The sequence below is a fragment of the Melampsora larici-populina genome (genome assembly GCF_000204055.1).
Source record: "Melampsora larici-populina 98AG31 unplaced genomic scaffold MELLAscaffold_48, whole genome shotgun sequence".
NCBI lineage: Eukaryota > Fungi > Basidiomycota > Pucciniomycetes > Pucciniales > Melampsoraceae > Melampsora > Melampsora laricis-populina.
Window position 1 is genome coordinate 60,151 of NW_006768812.1, and position 22,820 is coordinate 82,970.

Consider the following 22,820-nt stretch of genomic DNA (forward strand, 5'->3'; position numbering starts at 1 on the left):
AAAGTTATGAGTATTTTCAGAAATCAAAAGTTTCTTTAAACACTGATTAGCCAAATTTCAGTGCTTGTTACAGGTTGTAATTGGATGATTGTGAAGGGTTATTGTTAGTACACTTATCAATATGGACTGTAAAAATATGGAAAATATGCAGAGTGAAGTTCTCAACGCAGGGAACAAGATCCATATTTTTATTCATTTTTTGCTCTCCTCCTGGCCTCTCAATATTTTTGTGTATCAATAATTTAATTTTCTGCCCAGAAAATATTATCTTTCTTGTAGTGTCATGTGTGGCAGCATGTATGTCACATGTACCAGTCTTCCGGTGAGTTTCTCAATTTCTTTGAACGTGTGCGGTTCCTTCTTATCTAACGCATGTTTTACTTGTCCAATTCTCTCTTGCTTTTTCGATTCTGGTAGCCGCACCAACCTTTCTCTCCCGTTCCATATAAAACCAATATATCTCTGCTCCTCGCCAAATTCCGAGTATTTCCCCTTGTTTGTCTTCACACCCAGCTCTGCGCTAGCTTCAACTACCTCCTCCATCGACACCATCTTCCCCTCTTCCTTCAGCCTTACAAACAGGTTGTCATTGACCCATCTGAAGACTTCTACGAAACCGAAACGTGCCTTCATAATCGCCCTCCAGGCGTCTGCTGGTCCTCCGAAGCTCCCACATCCTGCTACACCTCCGAATGTCACCCTCAAGTCTATCAGGATCCACCCGTCTGGTGTGCGTATCATCAAGTACCTCCATTGGTTGGGCATCGTCGGGATCTGGCGGTAAGCCTTTTCCCAGTCGAAAATTCCCAGCTCGACCTCCACCGTAAGTTTGCTGAAGAAGTTTGCTACCTTATTGAAATCATCCCAACTCGTCTCAAAATCTCTTTTGTCTACTAAAGAATTTACTGACACCACCTTCTTGTCTCTTTTCGGGTACGACAGGTCGTTTATCACCCTTGTCGTGCCGTCCCCGTTTGTGACCATCCCCATGGGACTTGTACGGAAGAAACCTATCCTCTTAAAAACCTCCTCCTCTCTGAACGGCCCCCTCATCCTTCCTGCCTTTAACTCCTTCTTCAGCTTCTCCCTGATTTCTTCCGAATCCGCTCTAGACGTCGTGTGATTGGGGGGCGGGTAGTATGCTATGTCTCCGAGATCATGCTCTGAGATACCCTGATGGAACCCTTCCCTGAATCCTTTTACGACATAACCGTGTTCACCCATCAAGCCCCACTTTCTCAACTGCCTTTCCCACTCGACGATGTCCATTTCACATTCCACCCTTTCCGGCCATTCTCTACACACCGGGTAGTCATGCTCCTCCCCCTCTGGCCTACTATGCACATCTACGACATCCTCTTCTTCCGGCTCCACTGTCCCTTCATAATCCAGGTCAAAAGTTTCCAGACCAAACTCGTCTCTCAAACTTCCTTCTCCCACTAATTCTGACTTGTCTACTTCCATCTCCTCCCCTAACTCACTCTCCTTTATCACCGGTTGTCCTCTTGAGCTTGTGGTTGCATCTGTTTTTCTTTGTTCCTCTAGATTCGACGCCTCCTTTCTTTCTGCTCCTCCTTCTCTTCTCAGTTTTCTCTCGTCCGCCTCTCTCTTCGTCTCTCTTTCCTTGTCTCCGGCTCCCGCTCTCGGGAACATTGACCTCAATGATCTCACATTACGCGAACTACATTGGTTGGAACTTAGGGGATTCGCACGAAAGGGGGTTTTTCATTAACAAGGAAAGGTTTGTCATTACACATGGGACATTTTTCGTCTACAACTCCTGTTAACATCCTACTACCATCCCGGACTGACTCACTCTTTTGTTGCTGCCTCCCCAGCTCCGCCTCCACTGCTGCTCTGTCCTCTTCTCATGGCCCACCAGCCTGCGCCTCTGCCTTGTACCCAACCATTTCCTCTCGCTACTCCTCGATTGCCTCGGATGCTCCCTCTTAACAGGCTTCTGCCTCTACCTCGTCCTCCTCCTAGACGTGGGTGTTAACGCAAATGTAGAAACGTAAGTCTCGTATTCTCTCTCCGTTCTTCCGCTTTACTCACCTCTATTAACCGCGCTCGTACCATCAATTCCTGCATACCCTACCCACGAAGTGTTCGCGCTGCCTACTCCTGACCCATAGGTTCTCGCTAGACCTGTAACCGGGTCAATCATTTCTTTTCCTCCTCCCGCTACGTACGGGTTGTCCGTGAAACGTCTCTCTCCTTTCGCTTCCGCATCCTCTTTCGCCTCTCTCAACAGGTCGTCGTGCAGAAACCCTGCGTCTTCCATCACCCTCTTCCCTTTCACTTTCTTCACCTTCATCACAATCAACCTAACCTTCATGTCATATCGCAACGCTACCATCCAGCACTTCGTCAACTTCTTCACCTTTACCACGTTCTCCTTATGTTTTGTGAACATCTTCGCTGCCTTTGGCCGGTCATATTCTTCCTCTAAATACTTGATAAACAAGTCTATGGCGTCTATCCATGATCCGTACGTCATGAGCAATTCCTTGTTCGGTTTCAGGCCTGAGTAGGTGGCTGACGAATCGTCTTCCTGAAGTTCTTTCAGCGTCTTCACCTTTTTCGTACCCGCCGCCCTGTGGTCTCTTTTGATCCACCCCGCATCAAAAACTGTCATCGGCACGTATGCCTTCAGCGTCTTCACTCGGTTCTCGAAATAGGGCGTAAGTGGCATCAAAGTCAAGCCGCTCAGGGGTTTACCGATCCGGTACGTGATTCCCCCTTCCGTCTCTGGATTCTCGTCACCATGTTAGCTTACTTCTTCTCTCTCTCTTATGTACGGCACTGCTCACCATCTCCTTCGTCTCCCCCTTCTCCCTCCTCATCCTCTTCTCCTACTTCTGCCTCTACCTCCTTTCTCTGCTTCGCATCTTTCCTCTGCTCTGGTATCTCTCTATCTCTCCCTCTCCCTCTTTTCTTCTCCTGACCATCATTGTTTTCCTCTTCCAGCTCGTCTACTTCTTCTTCTCCATCATCACCAATGATTAACAACTCGGTCCTTGGTCGCTCGTCTCGCCTCCTCAGCGGTGACCCGGCTCTCTTTGCGTTAGGTCTCTTCGCCCCCTCTGCCTCTTCTCCTCCGTACATCAGGTTGAAACCTTTCAGCATCTCTGCCGCGAACACGTCCTGTTCCGTGTCCAGCGCAAAACCTATCGCCTGCCACCACTTCTCTCTCGGCGTCATCTCTTCATACGGTTCTACATGATTTCCCAAAGTATCACGCCATCAGCTCTGTGTCTCTCCACACGATCTCTCTCTCCAAAAAACTGGTCAGGTATCACCCCCGTTCCACCAGTGCCTCTCTGCTGTCTCCTCTCTCAGAATCTCTTAGGCCTTGCCCCTCTGGATCTGCTATCTCGTACTCCCTCTCTGTACGTCATCTTATCTCTTCCCTCTCCGTACCTCTCTGTACTTTCTCACGACTACCTTCTGCCTCTCCAGGATAATCGGGGATAGGAAATTTGACATGGATGACGAGGAAGGAGGTGTGGGCGCGGATGCCCCCCAAGATGTGGGGTTGGGAAGATATGCCTTCGAGAGTATTGGGCGGGAAGATATGCCTTCGAGAGCGCTGAGCAGGGAGATACACTTTCGAGGATATTGAAAGGTGTGTGCTCAGAGGAGATCTATACTTGTGGTGGGGTAAAATTAGCTAAAGTACTCACTCTCTCCTTCCGCTCCCAAGCCACCTTCTCTGTTGTCGTCTCCTTCATCTTCCCTCTCTTCTCCTTCCTCACTTCTGTCCGGGGGTACGTCTCTTCCAGGTTGTCCTACTGATGGCGGTGAAGCTGGTTCCCTGTCTACGTCTTCTCCTTCTGGTCGTTCCGTGCCACCGGTTCCTGTTGTTCCGTTGCTCGTACTTGGTCCTCCTTCTCCTACCACCCCCGTCCTGTTCCTTGACTGGCTTCTCGTTGTTGCACTCGATACTTCACCTTGACTCTTTTTCTTCATTAAGACTCCTGCTGCTTCTAGTTTTTCTTTTGTGGTCTGTATGTCTTCTGCAAGCTTTGGCATCTGTGTGCGCTATGAGATAAATTAAAAGAAAATAGTTTTTGAAGATCCTCGACCCTGAGAATCGGATTTGAATCTTTGTGTCTTTAGCCTAAGTGAGGTATCGTGAGAATTTGAGGTTGTGTGGTACAACTCGAAATTCTCCTCCCGCAAAACTCTGACTTTGAGTTATGGGTTTATACCTCCCTTGTCTAAAACTCGATCATGGAATTTTATCCTAAGTCGTGCCTTAGTTAAGATTCACAAAGAAAGGAACAGAATGTGTACAAAGTTTGAATGAAAGAGAGAAGAATCAATTGCATTTTTTCTTACATCAACAAAACAAAACAAAAAAGAGAAAAACAAGGATTAATATTGTAACATTAATTTTTCTAAATCTTCTGGTCCTACATGATCTCTTGTATTTTGCATCCTATTTTTTCAAATTTTCAAACAAAAAATATCAATTAGACCAAAAATATGATGAACTGGAAATGAAAGAAAGGTAGAAAAGAAGGGCAACTTACCTGTGTGCAAATTTACATTCATTATCTTAACCAAAATAATTTAAAGGGAAAAAACCAAAAAAAAGATTAAAAATCAGGTTTGATTTCTACATTTTTGGGGTTTCCTCCATTATATTCAGTAGTAAAGAGGATTATTAGGATTTAAAACACTGACCTTTGAAAATAAATTCACCACCTATTTGGGAAATCTTGCCACCTTGTAAAAAGGATTTAATCCCCATTTTCCAACCATTCTAAACAAAACCCATAAATAAACCCGAAAAAGAAAACAAAAACAGTTAAATCGAAGTTTTCGTGAAGAAAGGAAAAGCAAAAGGTTGGTTTATAAAGTTGAGAGTTATAAAAAGCTTACTGATATACTATTTAGGAGAGTTGTAAGTAATCCTTGAGTATAATGATCATGAAGTTGTTCAAAACCTGGAGATACATTACAACTGTTTTTCAACAATGATGGATTTAGAATCAATTTTTCTTCATGGAGCGTATGAGAGTTGAAGATCAAGAAGTTCACTTACATCATACCTAATTGATCAAACAATTGACGAGTATCATCTGAATAAATTTCAAATGGATAATCCAACAATTCTGAAAAAAAAAACAATTTTTCTTTGAACATTTTTTTGATCGTTTCTTAACATGATCTGTTTGATAAAACTTACCTTTGTATGGTTTTATGACTGACCAATGTCCACATCCTATGACAATTATTTCTCGATCTCCTAATTTTTCTTTACTCATTCTATCTTTAGTTGCAATAAGATAATCTTGACAAAAACCGCAATTAAAGTGTCTATGTATTCAAAAAACAAAACAAGAACAAATAATCAGTCAATCAATCAATATAGAAAGTTATCAGATCTTTTGGTTTATAAAATAATTTAAGATTGTTTAGTTTTACCTTATGAATATCACAATCTTAGTTCCATGTCTGATTAATTCTCCAAATGGTCTTTCAGATCCTTCCGAATCGAGTACTCCAATCGTACTAACTTTTTCTATTTGATTTGAACCAATTAATTGATCTGAATCTGCTACCTTAATTTCGCTCATCTTGGTATTCGATGTATTCTTCTTGACTATCTTTTTTTAATATTCGTGAATCTCTTCCTCTGTATGCGGGCTTTAGAACGATTGATTTAGTTTTGATTCAAGTTCGATTTGATTGAATTTCTTTTCTTGATAGTTTTCCGGATAGTTCTGGAAACCTGTTCACGACTTTTTTTGCGCGAACCGTAGGGAATTACATGTAGCGCCAAAATGAACGCTTGGGACAAGTTCCGCTGTGAGTGCGTAATCAGAGTGACGTGATATTGTGCCGCGTTGGTTCATTTTGCGCAGATGACATGAGCGGATAAACTTACGCACGGTGACCCCCCCCAGCTTTTTTGGGGCCACTTGTGACTTTGCCCCCAAGAGGGACCAAGCTTAACGCATTTATTGCAAAAATGGCTAATCGTGCTTCCCAAGCCCAAAGACGTTGAAGGCATATACCACCGCCTCCGATATTACCCAGAAATCAAGCTGAAAAACATTCAATTCAAATAGACTTTACTCAAGAAGAGAAATATGACACATTGGAACCTTTTGAGAATCCACTACCCCCAATTCCACCTGAAGATCAAGCCGAGATACACTGGTTTCAGATACAGCATACTCATGAAAATGAAGACAATGGATTACAACCTTCTATGAATGAGTAAGATGAGTGTTCGGTTCCCTTGGTTTTCAATTTCTGATTCAATTTCCAACTTTGATTTTTTGTTCGCTTTCTGTTTTGTACAGCATATGTTTGTGTATGTATAGAGGAGCAGTTGAGGAAATAGAACTTCCTATCCCTCATCCGTGTCTCACTTCACATCTGTCATCCAATTGTATTGTAAGAATATCTACACAAGGTTATCATCAACTTCCCAATTGACCTTTGTAACCCCTGGTCAATTTTCAATTTTATTCCAGGAAAAACAAACCAAGAAATACAGATCACTTGAGTTAGGTTTTTTTGCCTTGAATGTGATTCACACATGATTTATGATGACAACCAAAAAAAAAGAAACAGAATATGTACAAAGACTTAGATCAAAAAAAAATCAATTGCATTTTCTTGCAGCAACAAAACAGAAAAAGAAAAAACCAGGATCAAAATTGGAAGATTAATTTCTCTAAATCTTCTGGTTCTACATGATCTCTTGTATTTTGCATCCTGTTTTTCCAAATGTTCAAAACCAAAAAGAAAATCAATTAGAACAACAAAAATATAATGAGCTGGAAATGAAAGAAAGGTAGAAAAAAGGGCAACTTACCTGTGTGCAAATTTACATTCATTATCTTAATCAAAAAAATGAAAGAAGGAAAAAAATAAAAGAAGATTAAAAATCAGTTTTGATTTCTCCATTTTTGGGTTTTTTCCATTATATTTAGTCTTAGAGAGGGTTATTAGGATTGAAAATTCTTACCTGTGAAAATAAATTCACCACCTAATTGAGAAATCTTACCACTTTGGACAAAAGTTTTAATCCCCATTTTCCAACCATTCTAAACAAAACCCATCAATAAACCCAAAAAAAGAAGAAAAGTTAAATCAAAGGTTTCGTGAAGAAAAGAAAAACAAAAGGATCGTTTAGAAAGTTGAGAATTATGAAAAGCTTACTGCTATACTGTTTAGCACAGTTGGAAGTACTCCATGAGTATAATGGCCATGAAGTTTTTCATCACCTGCAGATAAACTACAACTGTTTTTTGAAAATGATGGATTTAGAGCCCGCTTTTGTTATGGAGCATATGAGAGTTGAAGATCAAGAAATTCACTTACATCATACCTAATTCATCAAATAATTGACGAGTATTATCTGAATATATTTCAAATGGATAATCCAACAATTCTAAAAAAGAACAATACAAATTAATTTTTCTGTGAAGTCTTTTTGATTGTTTCTCAAGAGGATCTGTTCGATAAAACTTACCTTTGTAAGGTTTTATAACCGACCAATGGCCACATCCTATGACGATGATGTCTCGATCTCCCAATTTTTCTTTACTGATCCTATCTTTAATTGCGATAAGATAATCTTGACAAAACCCACAATTGAAATGTCTGTATATTCAAAAAACAAAATAAGCACAAAGGAATCGGTCAATCAATCAATTATTATACTTTTTGGTTTATAAAATAATTCAAGGTTTTCTATCTTACCTTATGAAGATTACGAGTTTAGTTCCATGTCTAATTAATCCTCCAAATGGTCTTTCAGATCCTTCTGAATCAAACACTCCAATCGTACTAACTTTTTCTATTTGATTTGAGTCGACTAACTGATCTGGATCTGCTACTTTTACTTCGCTCATTCTGCTATCCGATGTATTCTTCTTGACCATTTTTTTTAATCCTCGTGAATGTCGTTGTTTGTATGCGGGCTTTGTTTTTTTGGGGACAAAACTCTTAATTTTTAGTTTTGATTTCAGTTTGATTGGATTGGATTGGGTTTCTCAGATCGGGGTTTCTTTTATTTCATTTTGATCGTTGGGCGATCTTCATGGTTTTCCTTTGCATTTGCCGTAGTTCAACTTATCTCGATCACACTTCACTCTCAAGACAAGTTACAGCGAAAAGTTTCGAATGTTTGAACAGAGTCCAGACCGATCATACCACTTCTCCTTGATACGCAAAGTTACTGAACCGATCACCAAGTCGGATTCGGCATTCCTCGATGAAATCCATTTTCATGAATTCGTGACTCCGATATGATATGATGTAATGAGAAGTCAACCTCAGATCCGACCCCGGGATCCGACGGGGGATCCGACGGGTCCGGGGGTCGTTCTGACCCATGGAGACCCCCGATGCTCGGGGAATCCGGCCGGCTCGGGGGTCGGATGTAGTTAGGCGAAAGTAATGGTATTGTCGGATATCCGACAGACAACAGGCTCATGTTTGCATTTCAAAGACTTCAGAGAATACATAAAAAAATAAAGAAAAGATAAAAAAAAATGAGAAATATAGCTAGTCAATTATGACAGTAGCAGGGCTCCCAACACGATCTTCCATATACAAAGGACCGAAGACTCTGTACCAATCTTTGACACATAAGGCCCCCTCAACATGTCGAGGTGCAAGACTAACTCGCTGGGGTGCCAAAATCCTTTTAGCCTTAGTAAACACCCCCTCCGAAGGACAGCTAGTCGCCGGGATTGCCAAAAAGCTCATAGCCATGTTGGCCAAAGCAGGATATATGCTGACACGCTCTTTCCAAAAATCTAACACCACCTTGTTGCACCTTTCGAGCTTTTCGCCAAGGTATTGGTGGAGCTCGCTTTCAACTGATTGTTCCGCAAGAAGGTCTCGGTTGCCGAAGATGGCGTCCTCAAAGTATTGAGAAGTTGACGTGTTTGACTTTTCTTTTCTGGTGATAGTTGGAGCGGGGGTTCGGGAATCAATTTCGAATTTCCTGGCCTCCTGTTCAAACATCAATCTAATGCTTGAAGGGTAGATGTCGTAGTCGGCGAAGATCATTGCATTTTGCTATTGTTTGAAAGAAGAGCAAAGGATGATCAGTACAGGTTTGTAGATTAGGAATTGAAATATACAAACTTACTTCAAAATATGACAGCTTGTGGCGCGGATCCAGAATAGTGGCACAGATCGGTGCTGGTTTTGCAAGAACTTTCTTGAAGTAATCTTCAAGTTTCTTAATCATAACCTTTGATGCAGGAATAAGCTGATCATGATCGTATTGCTGAACCACCTATTATCAAATTCACGTTAGTAAAGATCAATCATAGTATTGATTTTAAGAAATAGAATTTGTATCTTACCGATTTCAAACCTTGTATGACTACTACATAGATTGGCACAACTTGGTGCATTGTTGGATACTTCGATTTGCAAAGAATGTCAGTTGCTTCGCTGAGTGGCTCCAGAAATTCGCACATTTGCTTCACATAGTCCCACTCAAGAGGCAAGAGTGCGTATTTCTTGAAGTCTTGAGCACTGCAGAAATCATCACATGCCTTCTGTAGAAGAAGCAGTCGGCGAAACATATGATATGAGGAGTTCCAACGTGTTGGGACATCAGCTACAAGTCAAGTTGCAGTGCTATGAGACTTGGGTGGTGGCATATCTTCATTGATGGTTTGATCAACCATTAAATAATTGACAGCATCGGAAGTTGAAGGTTGATCGTCATTTGAATTGGAAGTAACCTGAGTTTGAGTATGAGCTGGGTTCAAAGAGTTAGCGAGTTGTTGCCTCGCTTGGACGATGGCGGCAAAAGATTGGCCACGCTGAGGGCTGGACCAAGTGCATTTAACTAGACCATGGCATCGGTGATAGATGGTTTTAAGATTCACTTGATTCACGTCCGGGGGGTCAATCAGATTATGTATGTTTGAAGTGAGTAGAGCATTGTCGTCTTCGAGGACTTCGCCAAAAACTTTGAGGCCTTCTTTAGCCGCGAGATTGATTACATGGGCCACACACCCATGTACTTGAGTGGTGTGATCAAAGGCCATGTCTTCTGACATTGAGATGACTCGACCTATGGCCGCATTTGTACTGACGTTATCTGCCGTCATCGCACACAACTTCTTGTTGAGATCGAACGTTAAATACTTAAGTATAATCGATCCAATGTTGTTTGCATCGTGAGCACCTAGATGATATTCATCGATGTCAAGGATCAATATATTACTTTTTGAACTTTTAAAGTAAGAACACTCACCTTGGATTTCCGCGATTCCAAGTGTGACATCCACAAGCTCCCATTCTTTTGTAGTAAAGTGACCGGTAAGTGACATAAACGCGGCGTTGTTTGGAGACGTCCATGCGTCTTGAGTAATTGCAATCGCTTTACAAGGACCTAAGTAATGCTTCTTGACATAATCTTCGTAATGATAATAAGTTTGACGCATATGTTGAGCAATAGCATCCCGTTTCACGAGCATTCCCTCGACTTTGGGATTTAATAACTTGAGGAGGTCTCGGAAAGATTGCCTTTCCATGATCGAGAAGGGAAGGTCGCATTCGGCGATGAAGTGAGTCAAAGCACTCTTAAGATTGTGAGTATTGAGTCCGTTCTAAAAAATTAATATCATGTAAAAGGTCTTCATGAGCAATCTCAAGTCTTGGATTGTAGGGCACAAGTAAAAGGTAACACTTACTGGGTGAGTTGTTTTAATCTTCTTGAAAGCTTGAAGGATGTTAGACTGGTTTGAAAAACTGCCTTCTCGAACGCCATGCTGAGTCTCGAGGTGGTTGCTCATCGACTTCGTACTGGATTTCTTATTGCGAGATAGTTCTTTCCCACATGGTTGTCCGTTTGTCATTATATAATGACACTTGTTTATCGGTTTGTTTGGCACCTTCTTGAAGTAAGTGCACACGTGGCTAGGTTGGCGAATGGTCGTCTTTGAAGAATCAGTGAGATCTGATTCATTCACTTGATAAGCTGGATCGGAGTCAGTTGCTCCAGAAACGCTACTTGACCTCGTGGCTTGAGACATGCTGTGTAAGACTAAGTTTAATATATGTGGTGGATCGTAATGATATATTATATATAAAAAGATGGTATTGGAGCGGTGATGTAGGGAAATAAGGGTTTGAATTGATATCTGGAACTATGAATGTGAATCTCAACAAAGAAATTAAAAATAACGAAAAAAAAAAGGAAAAATTCTAGAACTTTCAAGCCAAAGCGCCAGATTTTCAAAAACATGCCGGATGTCCGGCATCCGCCGGTTCGGATGTCGGACACAAGGATTCTTGAAGAAAATCCGATTGGATTTTTCCCTGAGGGCCGGATAAACATTTTTACCCGGCGGTCCGGGGTCGGGCAAGCCAGAAGTCACCGGATAGCGACCGGATCTCAGGTTGAATGAGAAGTGATCACCTTGATTGATTCATTTATCAATAAGGTTTAATTTAACTCAGGGCCCGGGGTTAAGCTTTTGATCATACATATTTCTCAAGACTCGACATGTACAGTCGGGTTCGGATAGTTTACATAACAAGCCCCGCTAGTTGTGTCTATGTGTGAAGGTATATCACCTTTACCATCGAAATTCCTGGAACAACTTTCGATCATCGTTTCTCAAAAAATGAAAACAAGGTGCTTAGAACCTGTTGAGCGTGCTCGTATCATTGGAATGCACGAGGCTGGTCTTTCAGGTACCAAGATATCCAAAAAGCTTCACCATCCTAGACCAACCGTTTATACAGTAATTTCAAAGTTCAAGAGAACAAATACTTTATCATCATCAAAAGCCTCCGGAAGACCCAAAAAACTCACAGATCGAGATTGAAGGAGCCTTGTGAGGCAAGCGAAGAAGGACAGAAGAGCTCCACTGGCCAACATCGCTTTGAATTTGCCTACTCAAGTCGGTTGCACTACGGTGCTCTCAGAGCTCCACAAACTTGGTTTTCATTCATGTGTAGCTGTAGCAAAACCTTACCTGACACCTTCTCATATTACTAAGCGACTCGAATTTGCAAAAAAACACAAGAACTGGACTGTAGATGATTGGAAGAAAGTGATATGGACGGATGAATCTAGTTTTGAAATTGGGAAGAATTCTCGTCAGGTTCAGGTGTGGCGTAAGGCTAATGAAAAATACAATGACAATTGTTTAACCCCAACTTTCAAAAGCGGATGCAGTTCAACAATGATCTGGGGTGCCTTCACTGCAAATTCTCGGCTTGATATGATCTTCATGGAACCCGGAAAGCAAACAGGATATGACTTTGTTAAACAAGTATATGAGGGTAGTTTAGGTCCCTTTCTCAACTCTCCCACCACTCCCTCGGGTTTAATCTTGATGGAGGATGGGGCACCTGTTCACCGATGTAAAGTTGCTCAGTCTTGGAGAGATATGCATCCCATCTCGAAGTTAGAATGGCCAGCCAACAGCCCTGATCTCAACCCAATTGAAAATATCTGGCGAGACATGAAAATGGCCGTCTCAACAAAACATCAGCCTCGGATGGTGTCTGAAATGAAGACTGTATTAAATCTTGAATGGAACTTGATTCCAGATAGCAAGCTGGAATCTCTCGTGGAATCCATGCCAGCCCGGATGCAAGCTGTGATTGAAGCAAAGGGAGGGCATACAAAATGGTGAATATAGTGTTTTAGGGCCTTCTTTGTTGAGTCATTGAACTCAGAATTTATTGTTAGTTAGAGAAGCATGTCAGCTTTCATAATATACAATTTTATAAGTCTTTGTGATCAGCCAGTTTTTATATATCTTTGAATTGCATCTTGTGCTCAGTGGTTAAATCGGGTCGTTATGTAAACTATCCAAACCCGACTGTACACCACAAAGACACTTTTGCGCAGAATGATGTCCAAGCCGTCCGAGACCCGATGCTCAACTCTGCGTCCCCAATCAGGGTGTCTTTTGGGCGTCCTTGAGTGCCGACGTCTTTGGCACACTCCCAGGATGTCATGATGGCTTTCAGATCTTGGATGCTTGAGAATCTCCCCAGCTCGCAGCCTGACCTGGACTCCCCTATTGAGGCTGTCTTTGGACTGAAGCCTGGATGTCTTCACAGGACCTGAGATCATGTCATCTGGTAGGTTCCTTCAGGTGTGCATCAGGTTGTCTGCAACCTTCAACTTGGCCAGGATGTCCGTAATGTCCGTGTGCTGACCACTCATGAAAGGAACCTAAAGGAACCTTCTAGAAAAAAGTGAAATTCAAAAGCAAAGGGAGAAATTGGAGGGCCAAATGGGAAACAACTTCACAAAACAAATCCACTTTGAAATCTTCATCACAAGGTTCAGACCTGCCTTTCACCTATCATCAATCCTCATCATCACTACTTTTGAATCAAACTCAACTTTTCACCCTCCTTGTTTCAACACTAACACCCCTTCCCTAAACTGCCATTCTCAACACCCCAATCCCATCATCCATCTTCTTGAATCAATCTCTTCCTCAGACTAGACCATCATTAGACTATGTTCTTCAGAGGGCTTCGTCTCCAGATTCTTGATATCCACATCAATTGTCTTCATCTTGACCGAGTCAACAGTACATAGCGGTGACTGTAACTACCTTGATGTGAGTCGTGTCAATTGCAAGCACAGTCTGTATCTTTATCTTTATTGGATGTGACCTTTCTTTTCTCAGTTATCCTCAAGCTCGTGAAAGAAGATCCAGAGACCGGCAAGAATTCCATGAGAAGTTGAGTCTGATCATGACCAAGCGAGAACCTTTCCCATTAACTGAGCTATGTAGGAAGAACAATTGTTTTGGTCTCTTCATCCTACAATCACATTGACTGTGTTTCATCTCTCGCATTGGCAATACATACAATCATTTGAGTTTTGGATATCTACAAGTCTCATACCTCATATACACAAGGTTAGTAACGGATTCTACAAAGTATGTCGTTGTGAGTATGATTTGCAGCTGACCTCTCTTTTTGATTTGTAGACTGGCTTTCAAAAACATTAGGAGTTTGGTGTTGGATCAAATGAAATGAATAAAGAAGATTCAAGGGGTGAAACAGATTGGTACGGCTGGCAGTGCTAAAGAGCAGACCAATGGACCAATATTTCATGAAAATTTTAGTCTGATCATCACCAAGCAAGAACCTTGCCCATTTGCTGACACTGCACCGATGTAGTATTTTTTGGCTATGCAAAATCATTAGAATTAATGTCAAAAATGATTAAAAATGCTATGTTAATGCATAAAAATGCACCATTAATGCACCATTGATGAAAAAAATGCAGCATCAATGCAGAAAAATGCAGTTATAATGCATATGCAGAATGAATGCAGAATTCCACCTTTTTCAATTTTGTTTGTCCTTCAGGTCAATCATTTTTCACTTGGGAAAAATACTACATTTTCCCAGTGTGAGTTAGTCTGAAAAATTGTGTAGTTTTGCTCATTTGAACAAATTCCCTTGCATGAGTTTTTTTGTAGTCTTTGATCTTGTCATTTCTTTACAGATGAATCCAATATGACCGAGTCTTATATCTTTGTATCACTGCACTTTATTGAAATGTATCAACCATGTCAAAAACATCCTCTGAGTGTTGGAAGGGTTTGCCATGGATGTTGCTAAATTACTTAAAAAACAAACTCCAAGGACAGCCGGTGGTCATCAAGGAAGACATCCTCATGACAAAAGCAGAGTCCCTCAACAGTTCAGTTAGAACCAGAGCTCTCAGCACAGCCCGTACAGGCGCCCTGCCAATACCCTATGTAGAATAAATACAACCACTTTTGGAAGCCTGTGGGGCGTCACGAAATCCAGTTTGGGTCTGGGCTCCTTGGATCAGTCTTGTCAGGATGTCCGTCCCCCTGCGACAAAAACCGGTCGTCCCTGAGACATCCGTGTGTCCTTGTGGTGTACATAGCGTTGTTTCAAGTCAGCCTGAGCCCCAACCCAAAAAGCGCGGGTAATGGCCTGCCTGCCCCCCAAACCAATACTCAATAAGCCCCCCCGCGCCTGAACCCTACCCCGAACCGTTCAAAACCCTGCTCTCAGAGGCCCCCCAACCCCTATCCCAAATGCCAAAACCCGCGGGGAGCCGCTGGTCCCCACGGATAAGAACGGGGGTTTTAGCACTATTTCCCCCCGCCCCCAAACCCTAAGGGGCCCCAAAAAGCCTGACCAAACCCGCACCCCAAGGGTTTGGGGCTCGGGAAACCCTTGGGGTGTTGATTCCGGGGCTCAGGCTGAGTTTCAAGTCTTTGCTCAAGCCTTGGGCGGTTGGTGAGGGACTTGGCTAAGTTTGGTTTCAAGTTCAAAAATTTTATGTATTCTTGCGCTACAACAACTTGCCCATTGTTGTAAAACATGAGTAATTCTTTGACAGTGGGACACCTTTTTAGGTGTCCCAAACTAATAATAAATTGATTTTATGTAGACTTTTTTTATGATAAACTTGCCCAAATTTTCAAAAATTACGCAAAAAATATTTCAAATTGAAACCCCCTATTAGTTGGGGCCGGCAGAGTAGATGTGGTGTATCTTTTGCAGATGCACTTGTACAACACCTCTGGTCGTGACTTGTTGAAACCCGATCATGTACAAGTGCTTCCAGAAAAGATACAGCACATTTACTCAGCAAGCACTTGTAGTACACCACAAGCCGCTTTTGAATAGAAATTTGGTCAGCGCAAGTGGTTGCCGGTGGGACCCCAGAATGTGCCTACTAAAGGTAGTCTAGTAGAAATATACGTTCTGAGCTCCCGCGGAGTTACCCTTGATGGGATTATACCTAGCTCTGAGTAACAATGCACATTTTTGACTTTGGTTATTGCCAACCATGCAAGCATTTGTCAGGTACTTGTTCATGATGACATTAAGGCTGAAACTTGAAGTGAAATGCTGAGGTATATGGAGCCATAAAGGACACACTGATGTCCTGGGGACAACCCAGTTTTTTTCAGGGGAAGGGATATCCTGACAAAACTGATCCAAGGGGCCTGAGTCAGAATCAAAATTTGCAACATCCCACAGGCTTCCAACGGTGTTCCTATTTAACTGTAGGCCCAGCCAGGCATCGTGAGTGTGTGCCGTCTGTGCCGCGGACATCCGCGTGCACTGACATCCAGGGGACAGCCCAAACGGGGGTGCGGACCCAAGCATACAATCTTGGATGATCCTGACGTCCTTCTGCTCAAAAGAGCCTTTGTGGTGTAGGTTGAAGAAAGAAATCATTTGTAAGAAACATTCATCTGTGTAATTCCAGAGTTGGAAATCAGTGGTGAAAAGTGGAGAAAGAAAACATTTTGAAGACATGGGGCACACCATGAGCTGCCAGTGACCAGTATTTGGGGGCTGTGATGAGTCTTTCTGAGACAGAACACTTTGAGTTTAACGTTAAATGGATTTGTGTCATTTTTTTCAAGGAAAAAAAGAGAGATGCATGGATGTGAAGACTCAAACAAAGGATACAAAGGGTCATATATGCCCTTTTTGTCCTCATAGTCTAAAAAGTTACTCTACAAGAATACTTTTGAATTTTTTACAAAAATCTTTGTGTGTGAACATTGACGTGCTACACAAAAGTTTACATGTTGAAAGAGTGTTTAAGATTTTTCATGTTTGGGTCTCTTGGTTCTCCTAAACAATGGGGGGCTGAGAATCCCAATCCAAGTATAGTATTCAACAGCATGTTGGAAAATCTCAAAGGAAAACTCTTTCCACACTGTTGAATGTCAGCAAGGGAGAACAAGGTTGCCCTGTTTGATGGTATCCAAGAACAGGTTCTGACAGCTTGGTACTGAGTAGAAAACTCTTACACCACGAACCCCCTTTTCGTTCAAAAACGGGTCTGAGAGGGTTATAAAAATCACGAGTGTAGCAGGAGAAATACCTGAAAAAGGTTGGCCCCGGATCCCGGTTTGTCACAGGTCAATTGCAGTTTGTGATGTGTTGATGAAATACAGATGATCAACCACTTCATCACGGTTAATAAACTGCGACCATACCAACCCATCCAACAGCTGTGATGAGTCTCACCAGTTCATCCCTGGTTCATGTCCTGATGGATTGTACCTGGTTGCTTGCCGGTTTTACCCCTGATCAGAGGAAGTGTGCATCTTACCCTCTGATCAAAGGACAATCAACCATCTTTCAATTTTACAAGTTCTTCGATTGTCCATTTCATCGCTTTTTGTCAATCCCCTTCTTGCCAAAACGATCTCAGTCAAAAATGGTCCTTCCCGCCGACGTACCAGAATGTTAGCACATTTTCAAAGCTTGTTCAAAGACACCTCCAAGCTTATTCAGGTCCTCTTCCTCTCGCGTCCAGGCTTTGTCGAGGTGCTCACCGGTCCACTTGATTCGATTCTTTATTCTTGTCTTGCTTGTCCTACAAGCAGGACAATGCAAATGGCGTCCATTCGAAGGCATTGTGAACTTCAAAATCACATCAACAACTTTGGAAGATGGACAGCCGACCGTGCTCGCAAACATCGGAAACCTCGTGCTCGTAAACGACATAAAACTCTTTCACCACCTCCTCAACACAATGTGACACCAGAACCTGTGACACCTGCTCCCATCATAGCCAGTCCCAACGAAGAATCAGACTTAGATGATTTTGAAGAGCGCCAAAAGATCCTTGTCGATCTGTGGAATAAAGATCACTCTGAGATCTTCAATTTACCATCAGACCTATCAAACAGCAGCGACGATCCACCCATTGAGGATGATTCTGAAACAAACGACGAGGAATTGCCCTCAGATATGTCAGATGGCGATGGAGAAAGGTTCACACAGGAGGACAGCGAGTCCTGGGCTCCCTTTTCAAGCTTGGAGGTTTGCTTTGTTGTTCCTTTTTCTTTGTTCCTTTTTTGGTTTCATTAACATAATCCATCTTATTTGTGCTCGATCAGCAACTTGTTGGCTTGCTGATTCTTGGCTCTACACGAACAACCATGTCTCAACTTCAATACGAACGAGTTCGATCCTTTGTTGGACTCTTAGGTGTGAAGCTTCCGGGATACAAGGCTCTTCAGAACTTGCGTCGGAAACTCAAGCAACGCTACAGCTACGATGTCTGTGAGGCTGTGAGCCCTCTGGACAAGCCTTGCTTTGGCCTGAAAGTCAAACAGATCTTGAGTCAAGTAAGCAAGTTTTGATTTCAAAGATCATAGCATACATCACATTATCAACACATCTCACCTTCCTTATTCGAATAGGAACTCGCCAACCCTTATGTTTCGGAAAATCTCCAGTTTATGCCTGAGCTACCGGACAAACGAAGTAAAGTCAATTGTTTGGCACAGTCTAAGAGGTGGCGAGAGACGGATGGCGACTTACGGGTTCAGATGGTTGAATCAAACAACATTCACTTTTACCTGTTTGAACCGGTCCAGCTACAATCCCAAAAGATTGTTGTACCACTGTTTTTTTATCAAGCTGGCACAGAGATCTTCGCAAAGTGTACCCCTGCAAGTCACACTTATCAACGGGTTCCAAATCAACCCAGAATTCGCGTGGAGTACGAGTCTGCTTCTTCCTTCAACTCCTTGAGTTTGACTTCTATCAATGTCAAGGAGTTTGGTAGACCTTTCCAAACGATCAAGATACGTGCGGACGTCTTGCTTAAGGATCACTGTGGGAATATCATGTATGGTAAGTGTTCAATCAAGCACATGTTCATTATACTTTTATTCCAGCTGAGCAGCATCTGATTTTTTCCAGAGCATCTTGGCAGCGGACGGTTCAACAAGAGTCCTCTTACAAATCCATGGCGTACAAAGGCTAAAGGTAGGCTCATTCGAAATGTACCGCTGGTTCTGTATTGCGACGACCTCTCTGGGAATATCTCAAAGCGTTGGAACAAGCACATCGCTTTTTATTTCACTCTAGCTGGATTACCTCCAAAGTTTGCAAATCAAGAATACAACTGTCACTTCTTAACGACTTCGAACAGAGCAGGTGCTTTGGAGCTTGCTGAGCCTTTGGTCGATCAACTCAAGTGATTTTTTAATTTCCGCTTCCTTGAACAAAAATCTGACTGTGCTTTATGTTTGATATTGTCAGTGAATTGAGTACAGATGGCTTCATGGCCTACAATCATCGGACAAACTCAGAAGTTCTAGTCATGACCTCAGTGCTATGCCATCTAGGTGACTCTCCAATGCACGCCGAGGTCAGCAATACAATGAACCCCACAGTGTCACTCACTCCATGTCGGATTTGTCATCTGAAAGTCGATAGCATGTTGGAAAAAAGATCAAAACAATATATTAACAATTTTATTGGAGTTGATGAAAATGAAAACAAAGTAAGAATCTTAATTTGTAGACGTTGAGAAGAGATATTTGGAAGATATAACTTGATCATTCCATCTTTTTCAGATGTCTCTACCTCCGCGAATCTGGTCAGAAACCAAACGTCTTACCAAAGAGCTCTGGGAATTGGCGCAACTCCCAGGAACAATTGGGTCATTTGACACTCGATCGGCCGAAGTAGGTGTGAAAGACACTCTCAGCACGCCATTTGTCAAGAAGGTCCAAGATTTCCATCGAAATCCGTTACTTTCAAAAGACGATGTTGCCCAGCTGTGCCGTGAGATCAATGATCAGTTTGGACAACGCCTTTACAATCCTTTTCTGCGGTTAAAAGGTGAGTGAAGGCGATCATCTTTGATTTTCTACTCAACTTCACTTTTTTAAAAATGGCACTGACTTTGTTGTGTTGGTATGGAGCAGGTTTCGACGGCCATCAAGACACTCCTGTCGAAGTTCTTCATGTTATGCTATTGGGAATAGCAAAATATCTCCTCAGACACCGAATGCAAAGCTCGTCGGCAATTGAAAAAGAAGGAATATGGGGTCGGTGGAGATCATTCAAGATGACAGGCTTGAAGATTCCAGAGATTCAACCTAAAACAATGATCAATCACTTTCTCAGCTTAACTGGAAAGGATTTTCGTACGGTTCTTCAATCAGCACCATTCATTTTCTTTGAATGTGCCATACCGGATCAGGAACGGGCCGCTTGGAAGGCTCTGTCTTACCTTTCTCCTTACCTATTTCAGACCGAAATCACTGACATGGACCAGTACATAATTCAAGTTAGCCTTCACGTGCAAAGATTCCTTTGAGCAATTGTACGACTTTCAGCCCAATGGTTCAATAAACCAAAATTTCATATGCTCACCCACCTCTGCAACGCAATTGAAAGATTTGGACCGGCATGTCTCTTTGCCACCAAAAGCTTTGAAAGTTACAATGGCAACACGCGAAACTCTTTGATTCATTCAAATCACTTGAGCCCCGGTAAAGATATTGCGAATTCAATGAATAACCACCGGCTTATAAGATCTATTTCAGCTTCTTCGCTCAACTATGATGCCAAGCAGAAGACATACATACGAGCAAGCTCAAATGTATCCGATATATTCAAAAACAATCGCTTGTTCCAGAAGGCATTGGGCTACAATTCCCAATGGAATAAACCAGGCGAGGCACGGAGAGGAAGTGAGTCAAATTGGTTTATCATTTCTCAAAACCCTCTGACATTTTTTGTTTCTATGTTAGAAATCTGTAATACACAGCCACCCAGACCCGAAAGCCACATTCCAAAATCAATTAGGGACGCTTACACTTCCAAGTCGTGGAAGTCACTAGAAAGTTTCACTTTCCAAGATGAACAAACTGTGAAGGATGGCAACTTTTTATCGGTATGTTGTACTGTACTGAACTTTGTATCATCAATTACTGATTGATTGTTATTTTTTCCAGGTAACTCTTCGCACCGAAAAATTCATAGGCAGGATCAGAAAAGTGTGGGGTTTGAGTGGTTCAGGTCCTCAACAGTGCAGATTTGAATTATCCAAGTGTAAATTAGCCAACGCGAGTGTGTTCTATGGCATGCGCGAAATCGAAGAAACCACTCAGTGTGTGTGGGTCAGCCCTGCAGTGAGTCACCTTCTTTTTCCATCGCATTAGGCAGCGTGGTTTTTTTACTGACATTGTTTTCTCAAAGGACATTGAGGGTGTCCTTAACATCCAACACAACTGCCACAAAAGTGGATGTACAGTCGAAAAAACACATCAAGTATTGATTGAGAGACATATCTCAAACAGCCGAGAACCTATGGTGGTTCATAAAGACACAAGGTTCTTTGTACTCAACTCTGCTTCATTTTATTTGGCAGAGTTGCATCGTGAATGGGCTCATCTCACTTTCCTGCCAGTCCGTCCGGCTGATTGGAAACTAGCAGTTGCGGAAGGAATTCAGCACTGGGAAGCGTCTTTGAAAGAAAAACAAGCCAAGAAGGATAAACAGTCTCAGAACCTTAAGAAGCGATTCTTGGCACAACAAAAAGAACGTCCATCAAGCAAAAAGAGAAAAGGCAAAGGCCGTGCAGCAGATCAAACTCTTTCAACACAAGATCGATTGCTGGATGAGGGGTCATCGGACTCTGAATAAATCAATGTATCAACGAATAATAGCAATTTATTATTCATCCACACGTTTCTTTCTCCAATGATCAATTCTCTGTTTAAATTTCATTTCTGCCTCTGTGAAACATTGTACATTTAAATTTGAATTCATACTTTGATGTTTAAGTTAGAGATTATATACAAGATGATTGAGAGGTTAAAATTACTCAATCGGAGATGCGGAGCTTCCCATTCCTAAATGAAGCTTTGCATTTCGCGAAATGCGGAGCTTTCCAATACTTACAAATGAAGCTTTGCATTTTGCAAAATGCGAAGCTTTCCAATACTTACAAATGAAGCTTTGCATCAACTTCCTTTGCCTTTGCTGCTTTGAATCATTCTGAGTATCGACTCTCAAGACCAAGAAATCTGAGTTCAAAGTTGATAATCTGTCACAGGCCTCAGACAACCTGTCACAAAACTTTCACAGGTCCGATTGAAGACTGAAACATTTACCACTTGGAACTCCACATCTCAACCGTCTTCTTCACTCTTCATCGATCTTCCAACCCTTTACGCCCAACCCAACAATGTCACAACAAGCACGTTTTCAGCCTTATTCAAGGCCTTCAACTCAATCACAAATCTCAATCAAAGGTGCAGCTGCCCAGCGACGCAGTTTACGCGAACGTTCTGCCCCAGCTCCAAAATTGAAAACTCCTGCTCTTCCAGCTCAAGCTTCGAAGTCAAAAGCATACCTTCCGGCTCTTCCAGCTCAAGCTTCGAAGTCAAAATCAAAAACTCCTGCTCTTCCAGCTCAAGCTTCAAAGTCGAAAGCAAAAACTCCTGCTCTTCCAGCTCAAGCTTCGAAGTCAAAAGCATACCTTCCGGCTCTTCCAGCTCAAGCTTCGAAGTCAAAATCAAAAACTCCTGCTCTTCCAGCTCAAGCTTCAAAGTCGAAAGCAAAAACTCCTGCTCTTCCAGCTCAAGCTTCGAAGTCAAAAGCATACCTTCTGGCTCTTCCAACTCCAAAACCAAAATCCACCAAATCAATTCTTCCGACTCGCATAGATAGTTCTTTACCTTCCAGCAAGACTGAACTATTCAGACAAGATGACTTGAATTTGTTCAATCACTCTGACCACAATTTTGGTACGTTTCACATTATCTGATTGCTTCATTTTCTTCTTTTTTGTTTCATATACTCAGCCAGTTGTTTCAACAATGACCTATCAAAGAAGAACAAGGTAATAACAACAGTGGTGGAATTGTTGAAGGTGAGTCATTCCATCCGTCTTATGTTACCTTCACCATCCTGATCCCAATTTTTGAAAATAGACGAAGGTAATAACGGTGGCGGGGATTCTGAAAGTCCAATTATCTAGGACTGGGCGGGGCTCTCATTGGGTCAGGAAGATGGGT

The 22,820-nt window shown here is 42.2% G+C and overlaps 5 protein-coding genes across 5 annotated transcripts; 1 reads left to right on the forward strand and 4 right to left on the reverse strand.

The window, feature by feature from the left end:
- Positions 1-2,253: 2,253 nt before the first annotated feature.
- MELLADRAFT_57333 (uncharacterized protein) lies at positions 2,254-4,105 on the reverse strand (the record flags this gene model as incomplete). The annotated part of the gene is made up of 5 exons (XM_007415156.1): positions 2,254-2,491; positions 2,561-2,728; positions 2,971-3,392; positions 3,463-3,628; positions 3,707-4,105. Coding segments are annotated over 3 exons (640 nt in total), but the record flags the coding sequence as incomplete, so codon positions are not given.
- A 275-nt stretch (positions 4,106-4,380) lies between these two features.
- On the reverse strand, positions 4,381-5,588 carry MELLADRAFT_66932 (uncharacterized protein; the record flags this gene model as incomplete). The annotated part of the gene is made up of 7 exons (XM_007415155.1): positions 4,381-4,444; positions 4,539-4,563; positions 4,693-4,771; positions 4,891-4,897; positions 5,054-5,123; positions 5,198-5,328; positions 5,437-5,588. 7 exons carry the CDS (start codon positions 5,586-5,588, stop codon positions 4,381-4,383), a joined length of 528 nt encoding a protein of 175 aa, XP_007415217.1.
- Positions 5,589-6,674: 1,086 nt separating this feature from the next.
- On the reverse strand, positions 6,675-7,910 carry MELLADRAFT_110844 (uncharacterized protein; the record flags this gene model as incomplete). Its single annotated transcript, XM_007415154.1, has 7 exons — positions 6,675-6,738; positions 6,839-6,863; positions 6,992-7,070; positions 7,186-7,267; positions 7,348-7,417; positions 7,499-7,629; positions 7,729-7,910. 7 exons carry the CDS (start codon positions 7,908-7,910, stop codon positions 6,675-6,677), a joined length of 633 nt encoding a protein of 210 aa, XP_007415216.1.
- A 3,170-nt stretch (positions 7,911-11,080) lies between these two features.
- Positions 11,081-11,245, reverse strand: MELLADRAFT_91996 (uncharacterized protein; the record flags this gene model as incomplete). Its single annotated transcript, XM_007415153.1, has 1 exon — positions 11,081-11,245. The coding sequence occupies one exon, from the start codon at positions 11,243-11,245 to the stop codon at positions 11,081-11,083; it is 165 nt and encodes a 54-aa protein (XP_007415215.1).
- Positions 11,246-21,988: 10,743 nt separating this feature from the next.
- On the forward strand, positions 21,989-22,570 carry MELLADRAFT_66934 (uncharacterized protein; the record flags this gene model as incomplete). Its single annotated transcript, XM_007415041.1, has 1 exon — positions 21,989-22,570. One exon carries the CDS (start codon positions 21,989-21,991, stop codon positions 22,568-22,570), a length of 582 nt encoding a protein of 193 aa, XP_007415103.1.
- Between the last annotated feature and the right edge of the window lie 250 nt (positions 22,571-22,820).